Raw genomic sequence first — 21,539 nt, forward strand, 5'->3', positions numbered from 1 at the left:
TATTGTTAAATTTAAGATACGAGTAACAATAATAAAATGTTTCGCAAGGAACTTTATTTATTTGAAAAGATCCTTAAACTCTTGCAAATCCTTTTGTTGCTGTGTCATTTGTTGTGAGCTCGGTTTGCCCAATAATTGACAGGTTTTCAGATCAACACCCAGCTCTATGAGTGCTCCAATCAGTTTTGTGGTATATAGTAAAGGTCCGCCCACCAGATGTAGGAAATCATAGTGTTTCTCACGTCTTGAGCTGAAGAGAATACGCTTGGAGACAAAGTTGCCATAGTTGCTGATGCGTCCCACTGTAATATAACGCTTCAAAGATGGCGCATAAACCTCCAGGCTGGCACGGAGTGTTTCCGAAGGCGTCAAACTATCCGCCGGGCTGTAAGTCACACGGAAGGGCACATCCAGTGCTTTGTAGAAATCTATGGCCAAATTAAGCAGCTGCTCCATTTGTTCTTCGGCTTCTTCAGCTTTCAAAGTGGCCACAAAACTCTGCACGGCATTTGTTTGGGTGGCCGTATAGAGACTTGCCGTGGGTCCATAGAGTTTTCCCTCCTCGCGGTTATAGCTGCGTCCACAGGCAACGTATTTCAGGGGAAGCACCGATGGATAAACACAGAGTTTCGTCATGGCACCCAGGAAACTCTCAAAAGCACCGCCGCCCGTTAAATAAGCCACATTTAATTTATTCTGCAAATGCTCCTCTTTAACGAGATGATAATGCGCCAGGGGCGTGGCATTCGCCTCCAGCAGCACACAGCGCACAAAGTCCGGATTGGAGGTGGGAATAAAATCCCCCCGGGTAACCAAATAATTTGTTAATGCCTGCATGGCATTTATGTCGAAATGTGCTGCCTGCTCCAACAGATAGTAACGATTGTTGTCTATAAAATGCAGCAGTTCCGTGTGCTCCAAGTGGCAAGTGATTTGTCTGTTTTTTTCAGGCACTCCATGGCGATAGATGAGTTTCAGCTGATCCTTGGGCGGACACTGAGCGTGCAGACGATTGGGCAGCTGCAGAAAGTCATGTATGAAATCATCCTCAATGGGATACAATTTTAGCTTGATTGCTTTGACCTCATTGCGCAACGCTTTGCCACGCTCCCGTAAAGTCTTTAGTTGCTCCTCTTCCTTGCCTTCCTTTACTCCCGATTTCAGTTGTTTTGATATCAAATCACGCTCCTCGTGCAGCCGCTGCAGTTGCTCATGATGTGTCTGATATTGTTGGTACTTTTGGAGTACTGTTTCCAGTTTAATGTCCAGACCACGGCTGGCGATGCTCTGCTCCAAAGTTGCACGATCTCGAAATGTGCCGGCAAAGTCCAAATAAGGCTGCAGTGTTACATAGTTCTCATTTGCCTTATCGCCGGTTATATAAAGTGCGGATATGTGTCGTTTATTAGTAAAACAACTTTGTGCTAAACGACGTAAGCTTAACATGGCTCAATTTTTAAATAACAAAAATAAAATTATTTTACAATCAGCTGTTTTTCTCTTTAATAGAGATAAGCGCAATCAGCTGTTCTCTGTTAGCGATGAGTGCTTGCTCAACTCTGTTAGCTAGCTCACCAGTGACATATCAGAAATGTTACTTGGAAGACAATAACATAACGTTATTAGCAGACATTTAAAAAACAGCTCTAAAACCACTGTTGCCAACTTAGCGATTTTTTGGTTAAGTTGACTGCTAAAAAAATTGAAAAATTTTATTTGGCCGGATATCTGACTATTTTAAATAATCAGTTATGTTTTGTTATTAATATTTTATATATATTTAATAATGTAAAAGATGTAAAAAAAAAAATTACACCAGATATGTAATTAAATATACTATAAAAATTAAGACACACTACTGTTTGTTAATTAAAAAAAACTAATTTAATAAACAAAGATCAAACAAGAACAATATATGTACATTTAAAACATAACACAAAAATATGAAAAAAGACTATCTGGTAATTTTTTGAACAAATTCATTTGTTGTTTTTGATAAACGTTTTGTGGCTAATACTTGGCAGTCATGAATGTGTTTTTCACCTATCACTTGATGCCTTGAAGTACTTCGGCAAAGGACGGAGGTGGCTTAAAGTTAATAACTTCCTTATAGACGAGCTCCTTCCATTTTTCCACAGAGATATTCATATCCTCAAAGCTTTGATCATAATGCGGCGATATACGTTCATCGCTTGGATCGGCGTATTTCTGCAGATAGGGATGAGCAAGTGCCTGCTCGGCCGTAATACGTTTGTCCGCATCCAACTCCAGCATTTTCTCTAATAGATCAACGGCCAGAGGATTGGCATTCTTGAAAATATCATTAAAGTTTGTACGTTTCATCGGCGGCAGGGATTGTATATAATTGCGTGCATTATCCGAAGATATTTTCTTCATGAAATCATCGGGCGGAGTGCCGAGCATTTCCATAATCAGATTCAGCTGATGAATGTGATCGGTGCCGGGAAAGAGTGTACGACGTGTTATCAGCTCGGCCATAATACAACCCACCGACCAAATATCGACAGTCTGACTATAATGCATCCAGTTGAGCATGATTTCGGGAGCACGATACCATCTGGTGGCCACATAACCCGTCATCTCATTCTCCGTCGGTCGCGCCAAACCGAAATCCAAAATACGCAACTCACAATCCTCATTTACGGCAATATTGGATGGCTTCAAATCCCGATGTATGATCCCGGCACTATGTATATATTTCAGACCTCGTAGTATTTGATACACCAAGAATTGTACATGATCATCCGATAGATTTTGCATTTTTATAATATTATTGAGATCCGCATCCATTAGATGCGTCACCAGATACACATGCTGAAAATCTTCCAGTGTAGACTGCGGTGAATGTGGATGAAATATGTCCAGCAGACCAATAACATTCTCATGATCCATATGCTTTAACAGCATTAATTCCCGATAGGTTCGCTTCGCATGCACCGTCGATTGAAAGGGACGGGAGAGTTTCTTAATCGCCACATGCATGTTGCTCCCTCGCACTGTTGCCTTACACACCTGTCCGTAGGCACCCGATCCCACCACCTGCAACTGCTGGTATATTTCCGGCACTTCCCATTCCGTACGATTAATATCCAATTTGTAAAACTTTTGCATTTTTAGCTGCCAACTGAAGATATTTGATTTTTAAGTACGCAATACGAAACCAAAAATAACTGATTACGTTTATCTTGATCGGGTTTCCTGTCAGCACTATCAAACAAAGTATTAATACTTCATTCTTATGGGTGGTTTACAATCTACAGACCTTACTTACGTTTGTGTATGTGTGCGTGTGTGTGTTGTGTGATTACTTTTAACACTGTTATTAACTGATCCTTAAGAATTGTTCTCAGTTAATCAAACGCTTCTGCTGGCTTGCATGTCCTTATTTATGTTATTTTAATTTTATAAAATTGAACAAAAATTCAGCTTATTATTGTTATAAGCAGCGACCAATTAATGCGTCATGGCTGCTTAATAAAAACAAAAAAAAAAAACAAGATAATTAACATAATCTTAAAATGTTATTAACAGCAAACACTTATCTTGAGGCAGTGTTGCCAAAGCAGCGTTTTTACGCCATTCTAGCAATTATAAACTACAACTGCTTTTAATTAAATAGTATGATAAATATTTTCTAGGCAGTCTTTTCTTGCAATTTGTCTAATAAGGCGCATATTTTAATTAAAAATGCAGTTCACTGTTTAAAAAACAGTGTAAATTATAACATAACCAAGTGAGTAAAACAGAGCCATTTTGAGCAGTATTTATAATAACGGACACTGTAAGATTCATTATGTTATTAATTTCAAATTTTAATTTTCTAATTTTAATAGCCATATCATAAATAACTATTTAAAACGTCAGTAAAGTTATGTGATTGGAAACGGAAATAGATAAAGTTGAACTTTACCTCACAATTTATCTATTGCTGATAAGCAAATATTAAAAATTCAATTAAAAACTTATCGATAATTGAATTCGATTAAATAGGGCTGGCGACGCAAATTCAATCAGCTGTTAACAGGGTAAACATGAATAACATGTTACAATAGTCAACGCTCTCGCTCTCAATTACAATATTTGCAAAGTAGGCTGGCCCATAGTGCATATACATATATGTGTGCTTAACTACTTTTAAATATTTTAAATCAGCGAATAGTTACCTAAAGCGCCTGCGCGATGTACACTAAGCTTATCTCATTAATCTAATCGTGCCATTTAAATTGAAACTCTGGATCCGCGTACACTGTGCGGTCAAAAACAGTTGGTCGTCGAAGCCGCAAACAAACGGGAGTGTGTCCAATTCTCTCTCTCTCTCTTGTCATTCGCCTGCAGTTGTAACCTATAAAATTACGTCGAGTAAGTACGATAAAATAAAGTTTAAGTAGTTGCAATTCAAGATATGTACTTAGCAATTGTGATGATACTGAGGCATCAGAGAGAGATGTCCTCCAAAATTATCATAGACAAACCGGCCTGACCTTTGGAACGGCCCTCAAATCTAAAATATGCATACTTACTTATATTATAGATAGCAGTTTCGAAATCGATTAACTTAAACCACACACAGAGAGAGTATCTCAATCTCAGTGCTCGATAAGATAGCTCGCCAAGGCGGTTCAAAGGGTATTCCACCAAATAAATATATACAGTTGGTCAAATACATTTCTTGACAAAATTCACGTTTTCATATATTTTCTAGTTTGCATGCCTTCTATAATTTGCTATAGTTGATCTTGGTTTTTAATACACGTAAAAAAATAAATTATGTGTTGCATTGAATAAACGTATTTTTTAAAAAGAAATATGTGAATATTTTTTTTCTATCAACAACAATTATTTGATTAACTGTACACAGTATATCAAGTATCAAATATCACATATTTTATTTTGCAAAAACAAAAAAACATTATTTTGTAATTTTTATTTTAAATATATGAAACATTAATATATTTTTATTATTTTATGAGTCTTATAGTTTTTAGAACTAAAAAAATAAATTATCAATTATAATTGAGATTTATTAATTATTAAAAAAAACAATGAAATAGATATACTCTTTATTGTATTAAAATAAATATAAATTAATAGTTTATATAGTAAAAATAATTAAATGCTTCCGATATGTAAGTAGAAGACACCCTGTGACCCGGCATTTCTACCTTGTACTTGCAGCTCATCATGACTTCGCAGTTGTTGCCCGGTAATATCGTTTTTGGAGGCCCCATTCCCAGCCAGGTGGCACAGAGCTATCGCTCCCTGGGACAATATGTGTTGGATCAGTACAAGAGCTTTGGTGACCAGACGGTGATGATTGATGCGGTATCTGGCACTGAATATAGTGCAAAGTTCATGTATGATTCGATTGTGAGATTGGCACAAATCCTACAGAAACTGGGTGTCAAGCATAACGATGTCGTTGGACTGTCCAGTGAGAATAGCGTTGGATTTGCCATTGCCATGTTTGCGGGCTTTGCAGTGGGTGCCACTGTGGCGCCCTTGAATGTCACGTATTCGGATCGTGAGGTGGATCATGCCATAAACCTGTCGAAACCAAAGGTTATATTCGCCTCAAAGATTACCGTGGATCGTGTTGCCAAGGTGGCCAAAAGCAATAAGTTTGTCAAGGCCATCATTGCACTCAGCGGCACCTCGACCAATCATCCCAATGTGCATTCCTTCTCGGATCTCATGAACAATGACAAGTTCAAGACGACTCCCGATTTTACAACGCCCAAGGCGAACAAAACTGAGGATGTGGCATTGATTGTCTGCTCCTCGGGCACCACGGGGCTGCCCAAAGGTGTCCAGCTGACCCAGTTCAATCTCCTGGCCACCCTCGACTCCCAACTGTAAGTTAAAAGAAATTAGAAAATGAAGATTAGAAAACAAAAATAAGGAACAATGCAATTAGGATAAAGACAATAGAAAGAACAAATCCGAAGTATTTATCAAATATTTTGCAAACCAAAATTAAGATAATTTTAATCAAGACATAAAAATTCGGAAAATAATATTAGGAAGATAAAAGCTATCAAAATCGGAAATCAAAAATATTTTACATAAAATCTTACTTTTAAAAATTACAAGGATCGTTTAAGTTTTTAGACACAGTGCTTATTTAATATTTTTGAAATTAAAATTGGGGGAAAACAAATTAGAAGGTAAAGTTATAAAAAATATTTTGTTAAAAACTGTATGAGTTTTGTTAAATATTTTTGAAAGCAAAACGTTTTTAAAAAAAGCACAACTAGAAAATTCAAATTAGAGCAAAATTTATTAATATTTGAAATCAAATATATTTTTTAAAAAATCAGACGATTATCTGAATTAAGTTAGTATTCATATTGTTAAATAAGATTCTTGCCATCCGTAAAGTAAATCTTGCTACTTAAAAATTCTTAACAATATAATTTTGTTCGCTTAGACTTTAAAAAAATTTAAAACCTTTGAGAAATACAATTTTTGTTATTTTTAATACTTTTAACCAGGGTACTTGAACTATACTGATCCAAAAAAATGTTATTCCGAATTTTTGCATACATGAGTCTTATTTTCCTTTTTCTTTTTAAATTTGATTCTTAGTATTTTTGGATTGTTGTTTGTAATTCAATTCGTATAAGGTTTTTAGTTACTTAATTGACTTGTATTTCTTTCTTAAAAACAGGCAACCTACCATGGTTCCTCTCAATGAGATAACCCTGCTGACAGTCATTCCATGGTTCCATGCCTTTGGTTGCCTCACGCTCATCACAACTGCGACAATGGGAACACGTCTGGTCTACTTGCCCAAATTCGAGGAGAATCTCTTCCTCTCCGCCATTGAGGTAATTACATATAAATTATTATTAAGTGATCATTTAATATAAATCAAATGAATTGCAGAAATATCGTGTGATGATGGCATTCATGGTGCCACCATTGATGGTCTTCCTGGCCAAGCATCCCATTGTGGACAAGTATGATCTGTCCTCGTTGATGGTTCTGCTGTGCGGTGCTGCGCCGCTTAGCCGTGAAACTGAGGATCAGATCAAGGAGCGCATCGGTGTGCCCTTCATCCGTCAAGGATATGGATTGAGCGAGTCCACGTTGAGTGTGCTGGTGCAGAATGATGATTTCTGCAAACCTGGCAGCGTTGGCGTCCTCAAGGTTGGCATCTATGCCAAGGTTATTGATCCCGATACGGGCAAACTCTTGGGTGCCAATGAACGTGGTGAACTTTGCTTCAAAGGTGATGGCATCATGAAGGGCTACATTGGCGATACAAAGTCCACACAGACGGCGATTAAGGATGGCTGGCTGCACACTGGTGACATTGGCTACTATGATGATGAATTCGAATTCTTTATTGTGGATCGCATTAAGGAGCTGATCAAATACAAGGGCTTCCAGGTGCCACCAGCTGAAATCGAAGCATTGCTCTTAACCAACGATAAGATCAAAGATGCTGCCGTCATTGGCAAACCCGACGAAGAGGCTGGTGAACTGCCCATGGCATTTGTGGTCAAGCAGGCGAATGTGCAACTCACCGAGGATGATGTCATACAATTTGTGCAAGAGCGTGCTTCTCCAGCCAAGCGTATTCGTGGTGGTGTCATTTTCATCGATGAGATACCCAAAAATCCCAGTGGCAAAATATTGCGACGTGTTCTACGCGACATGTTGAAGAAGCCAAAGTCCAAGTTGTAAACTATTTAAGCGTAGCAAATCATTTGTTGTACAAATTTTATAAATTTTCCATTACGCTTTATTATTACATATTACTAAACTATGGTTTTGTTTTCAATGTGTGTTTTATAAACTACCAACTGGTTGGATTGTGTTTAAACTTTAAATATAGATTTATACTTGTCTTGTATTTGGCTTTTTAAAATCTAAAATAAAAACTATTTCCATAGATAGTCACATACATAATATGTATTATATATATATTCTATATATTTGAAATGAGACACGCTTAGTTACATTTGTTGTTTATGTCTGAACTAACAATAACATGTTACATATATATACAACTACATACTGCATTTGTATACGTAATTGTATCTGTAAGAACGATCAACAAACATTCTTTATATATATCTTTCTTTTGTAATTGTTCTCATATTGTTTTCGTTTCACTTTTCGCTATAGATGTATATATATTTCTTCTATGTATTTGTTATGCATGTATATATAGATATATATTTGAAATATTTAACTACATTGTTCTGGCTTTGTAAATAGTTGCTTAATTAACATTTTTTGGGAAAAAGTTTCACACTAGTTTTATTATATTGTATTCTCTCTCTCACGGGATATTGTTTATGTTTTCTTTTCATTTGTTCTCTAGCATTAGTTCACTAATTATTGTGTATGAAACCTTAAATTTAAGAGAAATGCTTTGGTTTCTTCTATTAACGGAAATTATCATCGTAAGTAAATTGTTTATTTTCGTCTTCTTGTATTTGTGTAAAATGTCTAACGTAGTTGTTTGTTTTGTTTTGTTTTTTTTTTCTTTTTATTTAGTTGTTTGTTGCAATGCTAATCGACTTTTGGTGCTTTACTTAAAACTAAACCTAGTGTCGACAAATTAGTTAAATAAATTCAGTTGTTCATTTCGTTTCATTAGTTACTGTTACTTAATTTAATTACATTATAACATTACATATATTTAATGTGAAAGAAATGTTTGCAGTTTTTCATAAAAGTAAGTTTTTTGTTTTTTTTGTTTTTTTTTTTTGGCACAATTTTGACAACAAATTTTCTAAGACTGATTGTCAGTTGTGAGCAAATCAATTAAAGTTTTTCCTCTGTATTTGAATATGGCTAAAATCGTTTTTTGGTCCCGTGGACCAAGTCAGAGAGACCTTAAAAAAAACACAGTGCATACAGTAAACAATAAATTGAATTTTAAAATGTTGAGTTTGTTCCTCCCAGCTGGACCCTGATGCTGATCCTGATCCTGATCGTGATCCCAGATCATGACATTGATCGATGATCATACAATAATCTCCATGCGATTTGCCTTGCGCGTGACCTTTGGCGGCCCTTGTGCCAAATCCGACATGCCGCCGTATTTAAATGAGAAGATGACCGTCTGTTGTCCAAAGTTCGCCTCGAATCTGCAAGGACAAACATTAAATTTTTAAATGAATTAATCATTATACCATTAATATATTTGTTAATTTACTAAACATCAAATAAAATTGATTGACAAATATTATCCAAACATATAAAACTCTTTGTCCTGGCTGACTGACTCACTGATCATTGCACAGCTGAAACCAAAAGACGTAGGAGGCTGAAATTTTCACACAGCACAGCTGAGGCAATTTTATTGTGATATTAAACGGCATATTGCGAAATTCGAGTTGCAAGGAGGTTTAATTAGGGGTCAGAGTTCACACATTGAGAAAAAGGCTTAGTATGGAAAACTTTGTCAGTTTTAGAGTTATCTAAAGCAAACATACAAATTGGGTTTTCCTTACCCTGAAAATCAGATGACTATAACATAGGAACAATCGACAAATTCTTTTGATTTAAAGATTAGCATTTATACACAAAATCTCACATTTTTCTGTTAAATCTAGCGTTTTTCCCGCAAAATCTTGCCTTTTCCCGCCAAATCTGGCTTTAATCCGGCAATATATGGCTTAATTCCTTCGTCAAATTTGGCAGTTTACCCGCCAAATCAAGTGTTTTTCCGTCAAATCTGGCGATTTTCACAAAGCCCAGTTGCAGGGACACATTTATATCTAATTTTTGAACTATGTTTTTTACAATTAAAGTTACTTAAGTATCATTTTAATGAATTAAATATGTATACATATTTATTGATCACTCACTCTGTGCTTATGTGTATCTCTGGCGGTTTGCCTGTGGCATTTTGAATGACCAGAAACATTTTAGTGACAATCTCAATGACATGTCCCGTTTGGAATACGAAATCGCCCTTTTTGCGACCAAATTCCGACTGCAATTAGTAAGAAGATTTATTACATTATAGATTTTTATACATTTATTTCAATACTTACCGCCTTGACGTGAAAGACGGCAATGTCATCTAGGTAAGGGCTCAGAGACATGCGATAAATCTCCGAGGCAGGCACTCGATACTTGATTTGCAGCGTGCGCTGATCCAACAGAAGCAACGACGATGTGGACAACACCAACAAAATGGGCACAAACTGTGGATACACCAATGAATAAATGTTTAGAGTAAGATATATGATATCCTACCTTCCCACTGGAGCGTGCTATCTTGTTAATTATATCCGCAAAAACTACATATTGATCATTGGTCTCTGCACAAATCTTTTTCCACTGCTGATTGTGTCGCAATCTCACATAGTCGCCCACAAAAGGATGTGCCACGCTGCAAAAAGGATAAACAATTAATAAAGCTATTCGTTAATAAATAATAAAAATTGTTTCTTTAATTAAAATTATCAAATATTAATTACATTTAAATTTTCATTTATTTATTTGCAATTTTTTAGTTAAAAAATTTAGAAATAGCTTTCTGTTAAATTTGTACATTGACATAGGAACCGATCTCTAGGCCGGAATTTTTTATTTTACGAAATAAGTAAAATTTGAATGAAGAATAAATGTAGAAGCCTCCCGTTTTTTAAAACGACATTCCACTGGAAAATCGGGTTAGTTTTGACAAATTTATGACAGTTTAAAATTGGTTAGCATCTTTTCAAGTCCAGTTTTTGGTCCGATTTCCCATGATGTTTATACAAAAAATTAAAGGTCTCAGAATCATGCTTAAAGTGTTATTTTATACTAATAACGACATAAGGAGTTAATTAAAAGTAAAAACTTAAGATTTAAAATTTTGAATTTTCGAAATTTGAAAGGGGGGACCCTTAGCATCGAAATCTATATCTAGTAGAATCTGGAGGAAAATATTTTTTTTTATAAATTTTAAAAAACTTAAGTGCAGAGTGAATTAAAATATAATAAATATGGTATTAGTATTATTTAATATCTTGAATTGGTACCTGCGCGCATAGGAAGCCTTGCGATCCTTGAATATAATGCTGGCAGTCACCTTTTCTCTCATGCGATTGCGTGCCGTCTGATCGAATGAATTGCGATATATATAGCACTTCCAGCGATGATATATGGCGCGTAGGAGACGCGATGCATCCTGCAGAAAATTCGGTGCCGCTGGCCACTCGGAAGAGAGGGGACTCAACGTATTTGGCGGCAGACGCAATGGAATTGTGAGCAAATATTGTCGTATCTTCCACTGATGATAATATCTGGCAATCACATCGACGGCCCATTTGACTTGTCGCTTGTATTTTAGTGTACGATATTCCTCACGCGCCTGAGAATGAGTATAATTTAATTGGAATGAGTATTTGTGTGAGATATTGGGATTACAGGGTATTGCAACACTTAATTCGACTCAATTTTTATTATTCAAAGTGACGTTTCTTAATTTTTTATTTAAATGGAATATTATATTACTTCTTAATACAAATTATAAATGCATTTGTTTATTGCACAAATTAATGATCAACTTTTTTTTTAAGATGAAAATACAAATTGAATATAAGAGTTGTATTTTTTATTTTTGAATTCAAATCGAAAATAAAGTTACAATAAATATTGAAAATATATAAATTATTGTAACACTTAGATGGCATTTAATTTTTACAAGTATTTACAATAAAAAATAATTTCAATTTTTTAAGTTAAACGAAGTATAAGATTTCAAAGTATCAATTCATTTAATTTTCATACTCTTTAGTTAAATATTGAAATTATTTATTTAAGGTTAACTTAAAAGAAGTCAGCAAACATATTTATTAAGATTTTAAAATATGATTTGAAATGAAAAAAAATGTGTAAAACTAATTAAGGATTGGAATAAAGGACATGCAATGCTTACAACACGATATAAACTCCACAAGTGCCTACGGCCCGTGAAGGGAATGCCAAAGCGGCACTCCTAGATGATGCAAATAAACAGAATAAATAGTTTAAAGAGGCATGCAAGTGATGTGGTGGATGCAGTGCATCCCATTACTTACACGCCACGTGCGCCACGCACTCGAGATGACCATTTGGCTGTGCCGCATGAGTCGATAGCGTTTCCTCGCATGATACATGCGGAACATCTTCTGGATGAGCACGGCCAGCTCGGAGATGCGCAGACGGCGAAACTGTTCCAGCTCATAAACAGTGCGCGGACTGCGCACGAACACATTTTTGGTGCCCAGTGTAAATTCGGCCGAGGGCAGCGGCAGATTGCGTATGATTAAAGCAATGCCCTCCACTTGACTGCCGCCATGGAAATGCGGCCAGGTGAGACTATTGAGCAGCTTGTAGCGATGAAAGAACTTCGAGTGCGGCAGATGATAACAGTGTCCGGTGCGGCAGAGATGCACCAGCGGCATCAGTGACATGTAACGCACCTAGGAATGGCAAAAAAAAATCATTAATCGATTGATTAATTTAAGTCGAGCGATTAATAATCGAAAAAATTACTTAAATCGATTAATCGAAATTCGATTAAGTTATGTATATGATCATATGATTAATTTAAGCCGAGCGATTATTAATCGAGAAAAAATTACTAAAATCGATTAATCAAATGTTTTTTTAAATTAGAGCCTATTTCTAATTTTTGATATTATTACATTAGAATGTGTAATGCATTTGATATAAATAGTAATGTATATGATCATATGATTAATTTAAGCCGAGCGATTATTAATCGACAAAAATTAATCAAATGATTTTTTTACATTTTTGATATCATTACATTAGAATGTGTAATGCATTTGATATTAATAGTGATGTAAATTCAAATTTTAGTTCGAGTTTTATATCGTAATAGAAAATCGCTAAAAATAAGTATTGAGTTGTCGATATATCGGAAAATAGTAGGTCGAGTTGAAAATATTAAGCTATCTCAAAACAAATTTTTTTTATTGGAAAACGCAGTTTTAATCACACGCGTTCACGCGTTCATTTATTACAAAACTTATTTTTCTTGTATTGTTTTCATGTTTGTTTTAAAAAAAATTGGCAATTTTGTGGATTATTTATTACGGTCGTTCATCAAAAATTGAACAACCAAACTCAATTCTACACATTAAATACGATAACAATCCGCAGTGAGTTTTTTTGAAATCGATTTAATCAACTCGAAAAATCGTTAAAAAAAATTCATCAAGTCATAGTATCGCTTCCGCGAAAATCGAGTTGTCATTATTTCGATATATTTCGACATCACTAATTGATGAGTATCATATGATTAATCGAGCCATCACTAAACGCACCTGATGCTGCACCAGCGCCATGTCAAACTGATGCGACTGCTTGCACTCATTGGGCTTAATGCAGAACACATAATGGGCACGACGATGCTTCACAATTGCCAGCAATGTTTGCAGCTGCGTTCGTATATTCGAGCTGAGTGTTGTCGGCTTTTTGCTCGGCTGTCTGCGGGGATTCCCCTCTGGGAAGAGACTCTGCACCAGCGACAGTTTGCTCTGATAAAATCCTGTGCTTATATACTTGGGCAACATGTCCGAATTCTTCTCCAGAAAGCGATGTATCGAGTAGTTCACAACATTGGCAAAGTGACGTATTCTGTGAATTGATAAATTATTATTAATTATGAATATGTGTGAAAATATCATTTGGTAAGGTCACAATACAATTTAATGTTATAAAAATACTTTGTGATTTTTATTTAAATTATTTAAATTAATTATATGTTATTTTTATATTAAATTTCAAATTTTTGAAAATTTAAATTGCGTAACAAATAAAATCACAATACAATTAAAAATTGCAAAAATACTTGTGATTTCTATCGAAAAGATTTTAAATTATTTTGTTTGCTTTTTCAATCAATGAATATTTTAATAATTACTTTCAATTCTTTTTTTCATTTATTTAATATAGATTCTAGAATAACTGTTATTAACAACTTTTATTAAAAAAAATTATTAATATTAAAAAACCAGGCTCTTAATAAATAATCCCAAAAATATTTTAAATAATTTTGAATTTATAAAAAATAATGGTTATATGTAAAAAAAATTTGAAGAAAATTAAAACAATAAGTATTATGGATTATGATTAATAAAATAAGAATTTTAGCTTTTAAGGTGCCTGCTTTCTAGAGGCTTTTGAACTCACTGAAAGCACATGGAATTGCTGCCGCTGGTCATGAAATTGGGATGACCCGCACAACACTGTTGGACACGCAGCAGAAGCGCCTCATTGCTGCTCAGATGTGGCTCATTGATCAGACTCAAGATGCCATAGCTGGGCTTATCAATCAGCTCGCAAATGGACTCGTTATCAAAGTAATCAATGCGCGACCATTCCAAACCTTCCCGCAAATACAGCTCTTGCTCCGAACGCAAAACATTAAAAACAAAGTTCTGCAAGAAAATACAAAAACATTTGGCGTACATAGGTGATTAAGATGGATTTGGGGAGTAAACATAGGTAATAATAAATAGTAAACACTTTGTCATAGTTAAGTACAGGGTCTAAACAATGTTGTCTGTGTTGACACACACCTGATGCGTTTTCTCAGCGCTGTAGTTAATGGCAAACTGTTCAAACGAATTATGATCGAGCACCTCAAAGCCATAAAAGTCAAGCAAGGCAAGATTCTTTTCACGCTGCGTTGATTTGAGTGTCTCATTGATCTTGTTGACCAGCCAGGTGAATAGACGACTGTACAGTGTACGGCAGAGTGTGTTCCGATAGCTGGCTGCCTGTCTGGCATCCATTTCACAGCCCACATCCTCCTGTGTGCTGCTCGTGCTGTTCGCTCTCGTCAGGCAATTGATTAAAATTTGAGCTTCCAAATTGAGCAGCTGTGCCGTCTCCTGCACCTCTGTAAATGACAATCATAAATGATTATTCGAAATTTTACAAAAGACACTTCTGCTTATACTCACCATAAACATTGGAGATCTGACAGCCTTCGGTGCCATCAATATTCGTTACGGGCACAAAAATAAAGTTTCCCAGCTTCAATACCACGGCAATAACACGAAAAATTGAGTTGATCTCATCACAGCTCAGGCCGAGCACATCCAAAGAGCGCTAAAATTAGTATAATTAATTATTTATGATAATATAATATAATAAATATTACTGTATTATATTACTTGTAATGATAAAAAAAAAATATCAACCTATTAAAGTATTTATTAAAAGAAACAAAAAGCTATCTAAAACAATTTAAATACAATTATTTTCTCTTAATAATATTTTTCAGGGAATAACTTCGGAGCCGGTACCGGAACCGTTAACCGAAACTAACCGTTACACCTTTTGCACCGGTACGGTTGTGGTAATGTTGCTAGGTCAAAGAGTTTTCCAACTTCCAACTGCCATAACTTGATTAAAACTAAACCGATTTTCAAGCGGAATGTCATTTTGATCATGATTTGGACATTAAATTCATTCTGTATTAAATTTTTGTTCATTTAGAAAATTTCATATTTTTTCGATTCTAAGCCCTCTATCATCTAATTTTCCATACCCCTTGACATTTTTTTAAAAACTTTGATCTCTCATAACTTAATCAAAAATTAACCGATTTTCAAGCGGAATGTCATTTTGATCATGATTTGGACTCTAAATTCATTCTGCATTCAAATTTTGTTCATTTAGAAAATTTTATTATTTTCGACCAAGATTCGATTTCGATGCCAAGGGTCCCCCCTTTGAAATTTCGAAAATTCTAAATTTTAAATCTCATGTTTTCACTTTTAATCAACTCCTTATATCGTAATTAGTATAAAACAACACTTTAAACTTGATTCTGAGACCTTTCAAATTTTTGTAAAAAATCATGTTTAATTGAACAAAAATTTGGACTTGTAAAGTGGCTTAGTCCGCAGTCTGACCAACTTCAAACTGTCATAACTTGATCAAAACTGAACCGATTTTTCAGCGGAACGTCATTTTGATCATGATTTGGACTCTAAAATAATTCTGTATTAAATTTTTGTTCATTTAGAAAATTTCATATTTTTTCGATTCTAAGCCCTCTATCATCTAATTTTCCATACCTACCCCTTGACATTTTTTTAAAAACTTTGATCTCTCATAACTTCATCAAAAATTAACCGATTTTTCAGCGGAATGTCATTTTGATCATGATTTGGACTCTAAATTAATTCTGTATTAAATTTTTGTTCATTTAGAAAATTTCATATTTTTTCGATTCTAAGCCCTCTATCATCTAAATTTTCCATACCTACCCCTTGACATTTTTTTAAAAACTTTGATCTCTCATAACTTCATCAAAAATTAACCGATTTTTCAGCGGAATGTCATTTTGATCATGATTTGGACTCTAAATTAATTCTGTATTAAATTTTTGTTCATTTAGAAAATTTCATATTTTTTCGATTCTAAGCCCTCTATCATCTAATTTTCCATACCTACCCCTTGACATTTTTTTTAAAAACTTTGATCTCTCATAACTTAATCAAAAATTAACCGATTTTCAAGCGGAATGTCATTTTGATCATGATTTGGACTCTAAATTAATTCTGTATTAAATTTTTGTTCATTTAAAAAATTTCATATTTTTTCGATTCTAAGCCCTCTATCATCTAATTTTCCATACCTACCCCTTGACATTTTTTTTAAAAACTTTGATCTCTCATAACTTAATCAAAAATTAGCCGATTTTCAAGCGGAATGTCATTTTGATCATGATTTGGACTCTAAATTCATTCTGCATTCAAATTTTGTTCATTTAGAAAATTTAATTATTTTCGACCAAGATTCGATTCCGATGCTAAGGGTCCCCCCTTTGAAATTTCGAAAATTCAAAATTTTAAATCTCAAGCTTTCACTTTTAATTAACTCCTTATATCGTAATTAATATAAAACAACACTTTAAACTTGATTCTGAAACCTTTCATTTTTTTGTAAAAAATCATGTGAATTTGAACAAAAATTTGGACTTGTAAAGTGGCTAAATCCGCAGTCTGACCAACTTCAAACTGTCATAACTTGATCAAAACTGAACCGATTTTCAAGCGGAATGTCATTTTGATAATGATTTGGCTTCTAAAAGCATTCTGCATTCAAATATTTTTAAATTCGTTCAACATTTTTCTTTGCCCTAGGTCTGTTTATTTCGATGTCATATTTAATATAAAACGACATCTTAAAATTTTAAAATATTTCAAAATTGATTTGTTGTACCGTTACGTACCGGAACCGAAAGAAAAAAACTGAAATGGAATCTTTTACCGAAATAGTTATTTCGGGACGTACCGGAACCGAAACCGTAACCTATATTTGTTTCAGTATGATTCGCTGATATTTTTATTTTTAAAAAATTTTTTTGTATTAAGGCTTTACTATTTTTTATTACCTTTGTGTAATGAAAATTGGTACGATCCTCTTCAATGGCAGTTGTATTGCGAAGCAGTTCATACTTCTCCACATTGCGAAAAAGTTTCAATGATTCTACAAGAGAAAAAATAAATAATAAGGACACGGCAGGAATATATTTATCTTTTGGTAGCTCACTTAATAGCTGCAGATCCGCGCCCAACAGCAGCTGATAAAATATGTGAAAATTGCGCTCTCCAATCACGGTATCCGTAATGCGAGTCTGTGAATAATAAATTGAATAATAATTAAAAAAAAAGTCATTTAAGAATAGTTAATAGGTCGCAGTAAATCAAACCTTTTCCAGCATATCTTAGGATTGTGAGACAGACATGGAAACAACAGTTAAATATTATTCAATTATATTATAGTATAAATATTATTAAGTTAACTTTAAGGTGGGTCTAAAATTTACAAAAACTGTAAAATGAAAATAGTCGCCTGATTTTTATCAAAAAATAATAATTAAATTTTAGTTTTTATATGCAACTGATATTTTTAATTAATAAACATATTTGCATTTAATTGAATCAATATATATATTTCCAGGATGCCTTAATCAAAAAAATATTTCATGATATAAAAAATGTAGAGTTAAAATGAATTCATTAAAAAAAATTTACAAATAAAAATGTATTTTTTCAAGTTAAATTTATTTAAAAATAATCCATATGAATAAAATTCTTTGTTCTGACCTAATGACTGATCATTGTACAGCACAAACTATAAGAACTAGGAGGCTGAAATTTTCACACAACATAGCTGAGACAATATTATTAAGTGAATAAAATTGAAAAATAAATTAATTTGGAAAAAATTAAAGTAGTTTTTTTTTTTTAGGATACAACATTAAAAAAAGAAAAGATATATATTTTTGAAATCTATTTATTTATAAAGTTACTTACAGTGGGTTATGTGTACGCCCATGGGATCGCCCTTGAAGTCAATTTCAATATCAAAGAGTTTGCCCTGATATAAAAATATGAAATATTAGCAAGAAATGTATAGAATTGAAAAGAGAAGTATCTTTACATATCTGCTGGAGTTGTTGTTCTTCAAGGTGCAGGCATTGCCCATGGCCTCGAGAAAGACATCCGCGCAGGTGACGCATTCCCTTAAACGTTGACTGGGCGACTTGTGGCGTCGATGCAGCGATGAGCTGGCTGAAGGCGTTGGAGAAATGGAACTGCTGCCAAGAACTTTGCTCAACTTGTGTGCATCATAGAGCGAGATGCGTTGCGTGGAACCCATGGAGATTGATTGTTGTCGCTCCGGTTGACTCTCCGTTGAGTGTTGTCTCACCAGATTGGAGCAACTGCCGCGCTGCAGTTGGGATTGGGCAGTGGCAGCGGAGGATGACAGAGGCAGGCGATTGTTGCTGCCGCGTAGCATTTGCAATGCGGCATCACGTTCCTCCTTCTCCAAGCTCTGGGCGCGTGTGCATTTGCTGTGTCCACACTGACGACAACCTGCAGCGTGCAAATGCTTCGATGTCAACCTGGAGACGTTGGCAGTGCAGCTGTTTACTTGTGTCTGTTGATGCTTAAAGCAGGATTTCGTTGGATGCAAATGACCAGGCATCGGTGTGGGCGTCAGCATGGGCGTGGCCGTGGGCGTGGCAGTTGTTGCTGTTGATTCCAACAGTGTGCTTATATTTTCGGTGCTTTTGTGATGCGAGAAATCAAAGTCGACATATTTTTCACGCTGATTGCGTCGCGCCTGTCGCTCAATGCTCTCCGTGTGCGATCGGGAACGCTGCGTGGCTGATGGAGAAGCACCAGGACCCGCAACCGTACACGGACCCGGTGAAGGCGACTGGCGACGTGAATTCATTGCATTGCTCTTGCATATTATAAAATTGGCATTGCCGGAGCAACTACTCGTTGATCTTGGATGAGCTGGCAATATAATGCCACTTGCTGAACTGCTCGAGGATTGTTTACGCAACGCATTCGCCTGGGATTTGTCCTGGATGTGTGTTAGGAAATTGACAATCATTTTGAAGGTCTCCGTTTTGCCAGCGCCACCTTCGCCCGTGAGCAGCACACACTGATCCTCGCTCTGATCCTTGAGCGACTGATAAGCCAGGTTTGTAAGCCCATAGCTGGCGAGGATTCAAGAGAAGATTCAAGCATTAATTGTTGGTCAGGGGAGGAAGGTAACATCACTTACATGTGTGGTGGCAGCTGAAAGATGCCTTTATTGCCATAGTCGCGTATAATTTCCAACGAATGCTCCGATATGTGATGATATGGATTCAAAGCCACAACTGAAGTGCCTATATAGGTCTGAAATCGTATGAAATATAAAGATATATCAGCTTCTTTAATGGACTCATACTTAATAAAAAGTTGCTCAAGTATTCCTTTTGACAAAGTACTCAAATAATTCATTTGTATTACTATATATTAATCAATTAATAATTAAAATATAATAATTTAAAAATGCAATATAAATATAATAAATTTTATTTTATATAAAAATTTAAATTTGTGTCATCAATAATATAAATCAATTAAGAACAAGTTAAACAAAAAAATATTATCCACTGTGTTTACATATTTTGAAAAATAAGACAGTGTTTTGTATTTTTTTTAAATAGTTAAGTTCAATGAATAGATTGTTCTGAATTTTTTTTTGATTTTCTTAAAATGTTAAACCCAAATGATGTCATTATTTTATTATATTTTTTTATAAATATAGGTAAGAATATTAAAAAAGGAATTAAAATACATATCTATAAACAATTTTTCTTCTGCTAGACATAATTTATTAATTTTGGATTTCGTCAAATCACTTTACTGACTGACTGTAAATGCGAATGCTTATTTTTGAGCTTGTCAAAAAAACTACTAGACTGACTGTTGGACTTACATATATATGATCGCGTTTGTAACGCTGATGTATGTTGTTTATGAAACTATCCTCGGAGAGGTTTTCCAACAGCACCGAGTCCCAGGTGCCAATCTCCTGTTCCATTTTTCCAACAGCAACCACAAAAACAACGACAGCAACAACAACGGCAACAGCAACAACAACCACAAATGCAAATGTCAAGCATAAACATTTGAATTTATCAACTGTAACTGTAACTGCAATGACACAAATAACACACACACAACAATAGAATCATACTTAATGCACAATTGGCACAATTGCATAATTTATCATTCAGCCTCAAATTCGTGTTTTGATTTTCTGATTGAATTATTGATTTTAATTTTCTCTCTTTTCTGTCTTCATTTCCCCAACAGCAACAGTTTGGTTTCAATAACCCTACACGTTGTAACTTGATTTCTTCGTTGCATTTATTCTTCCATAATTCCTCACATAATTGTTTATAATTTCGATTTGTTTATTAATCATTTTTAAATAACTTTGTTTACCTTTTCAGACAATATTTGGGCATTTTGTAGAGAAATGCAAAGCACTACGGGCAGTGCTGCCAGCTTTTTAGTGGTTGGTTCCACCAAAAAGTTTCCGATCTGGCAAGTCATACCATTTTAGCTAAATAGCAAAAAATAGTAGAATTTCTAAGAACAAACTTTTTTTTAAGTTTTCTTAATATTGAAGCTAGAACTTTTATTAACTTTTGCATTGTTTTTGTTAGAATTATCTCGATTTTTTGTATATATTTTTTAGAATTCAATTTGTAATTTCATTCCCCGAGGGGTTTTGAACTTAAAACCTATTTAAAAATGATCACCTAAATTTTATCTAAATTCGAATTTTTAAATTTCTTTTAAAACTTAAGTTTATTGCTAAGTTATTGATAAATAAAAAGTTTACATTTGAATTGCGCGCCGTTAAAATAGCCAAGCCTGGCTTTTTTCAGAAAAACTTAAAAATTGCTATTAGCTGAAAATCTGGCTATTTTAAATATATTTTTAGTTTTTTGCCGGTGCTAAAGAAGTTGACTAGTATTTTATTCGGATGCTTTCCAGTCAGAAACAGCTTTTAATCCTCTGATAAAGTTGGCAACAGTGACAGGAAGTGGAGCCCCATAACAGCTGCTGTTAAGGGTGCATGGCACAGTCTATCGGCCGACCGCCACAATCTGTCATTCGTGGAGTAATCAGATACTTTTTAAGAACCAAAAATTTAAAAAGTCCTGCTAAACCTGC

General features: G+C 34.6%; 4 protein-coding genes across 7 annotated transcripts; 1 reads left to right on the forward strand and 3 right to left on the reverse strand.

The window, feature by feature from the left end:
• Positions 1 to 32: 32 nt before the first annotated feature.
• Positions 33 to 1,496, reverse strand: LOC117792351 (serine--tRNA synthetase-like protein Slimp). The gene has a single exon (XM_034632436.1). The coding sequence runs from the start codon at positions 1,444 to 1,446 to the stop codon at positions 58 to 60; it is 1,389 nt and encodes a 462-aa protein (XP_034488327.1). The 5' UTR covers positions 1,447 to 1,496; the 3' UTR covers positions 33 to 57.
• Positions 1,497 to 1,963: 467 nt separating this feature from the next.
• Positions 1,964 to 3,485, reverse strand: LOC117791914 (mitogen-activated protein kinase p38a). Of its 2 annotated transcripts, none has more exons than XM_034631849.1 (2): positions 3,293 to 3,485; positions 1,964 to 3,228 (listed from the first exon to the last, which is right to left on the reverse strand). In XM_034631849.1, exon 2 carries the CDS (start codon positions 3,130 to 3,132, stop codon positions 2,047 to 2,049), a length of 1,086 nt encoding a protein of 361 aa, XP_034487740.1. In that variant the 5' UTR covers positions 3,133 to 3,228; positions 3,293 to 3,485; the 3' UTR covers positions 1,964 to 2,046. The 2 variants fall into 2 exon arrangements, with proteins under 2 accessions (XP_034487740.1, XP_034487739.1); XM_034631848.1 differs by having other exon boundaries at positions 3,284 to 3,485.
• A 645-nt stretch (positions 3,486 to 4,130) lies between these two features.
• LOC117790181 (4-coumarate--CoA ligase 1) lies at positions 4,131 to 7,879 on the forward strand. Its single transcript, XM_034629506.1, has 4 exons — positions 4,131 to 4,380; positions 5,197 to 5,873; positions 6,689 to 6,848; positions 6,907 to 7,879. The coding sequence occupies exons 2-4, from the start codon at positions 5,203 to 5,205 to the stop codon at positions 7,708 to 7,710; spliced, it is 1,635 nt and encodes a 544-aa protein (XP_034485397.1). The 5' UTR covers positions 4,131 to 4,380; positions 5,197 to 5,202; the 3' UTR covers positions 7,711 to 7,879.
• Positions 7,880 to 8,497: 618 nt separating this feature from the next.
• LOC117790182 (unconventional myosin-Ia) lies at positions 8,498 to 20,656 on the reverse strand. Of its 3 annotated transcripts, XM_034629507.1 has the most exons (18): positions 20,290 to 20,654; positions 19,588 to 19,703; positions 18,448 to 19,519; positions 18,321 to 18,384; positions 17,714 to 17,727; positions 17,554 to 17,638; positions 17,396 to 17,490; positions 14,952 to 15,099; positions 14,565 to 14,887; positions 14,176 to 14,423; positions 13,308 to 13,620; positions 12,054 to 12,437; positions 11,912 to 11,971; positions 11,013 to 11,344; positions 10,243 to 10,378; positions 10,038 to 10,190; positions 9,849 to 9,976; positions 8,498 to 9,125 (listed from the first exon to the last, which is right to left on the reverse strand). In XM_034629507.1, exons 1-18 carry the CDS (start codon positions 20,392 to 20,394, stop codon positions 9,002 to 9,004), a joined length of 3,900 nt encoding a protein of 1,299 aa, XP_034485398.1. In that variant the 5' UTR covers positions 20,395 to 20,654; the 3' UTR covers positions 8,498 to 9,001. The 3 variants fall into 3 exon arrangements, 2 of the variants coding, with proteins under 2 accessions (XP_034485398.1, XP_034485399.1); XM_034629508.1 differs by lacking the exons at positions 11,912 to 11,971; positions 17,714 to 17,727 and having other exon boundaries at positions 18,337 to 18,384; XR_004617960.1 differs by lacking the exons at positions 8,498 to 9,125; positions 9,849 to 9,976; positions 10,038 to 10,190; ... (6 more) ...; positions 14,565 to 14,887; positions 17,714 to 17,727 and having other exon boundaries at positions 15,028 to 15,099; positions 20,290 to 20,656.
• Between the last annotated feature and the right edge of the window lie 883 nt (positions 20,657 to 21,539).

Source organism: Drosophila innubila, assembly GCF_004354385.1.
Source record: "Drosophila innubila isolate TH190305 chromosome 3R unlocalized genomic scaffold, UK_Dinn_1.0 2_E_3R, whole genome shotgun sequence".
Classification (NCBI taxonomy): Eukaryota; Metazoa; Arthropoda; class Insecta; order Diptera; family Drosophilidae; genus Drosophila; species Drosophila innubila.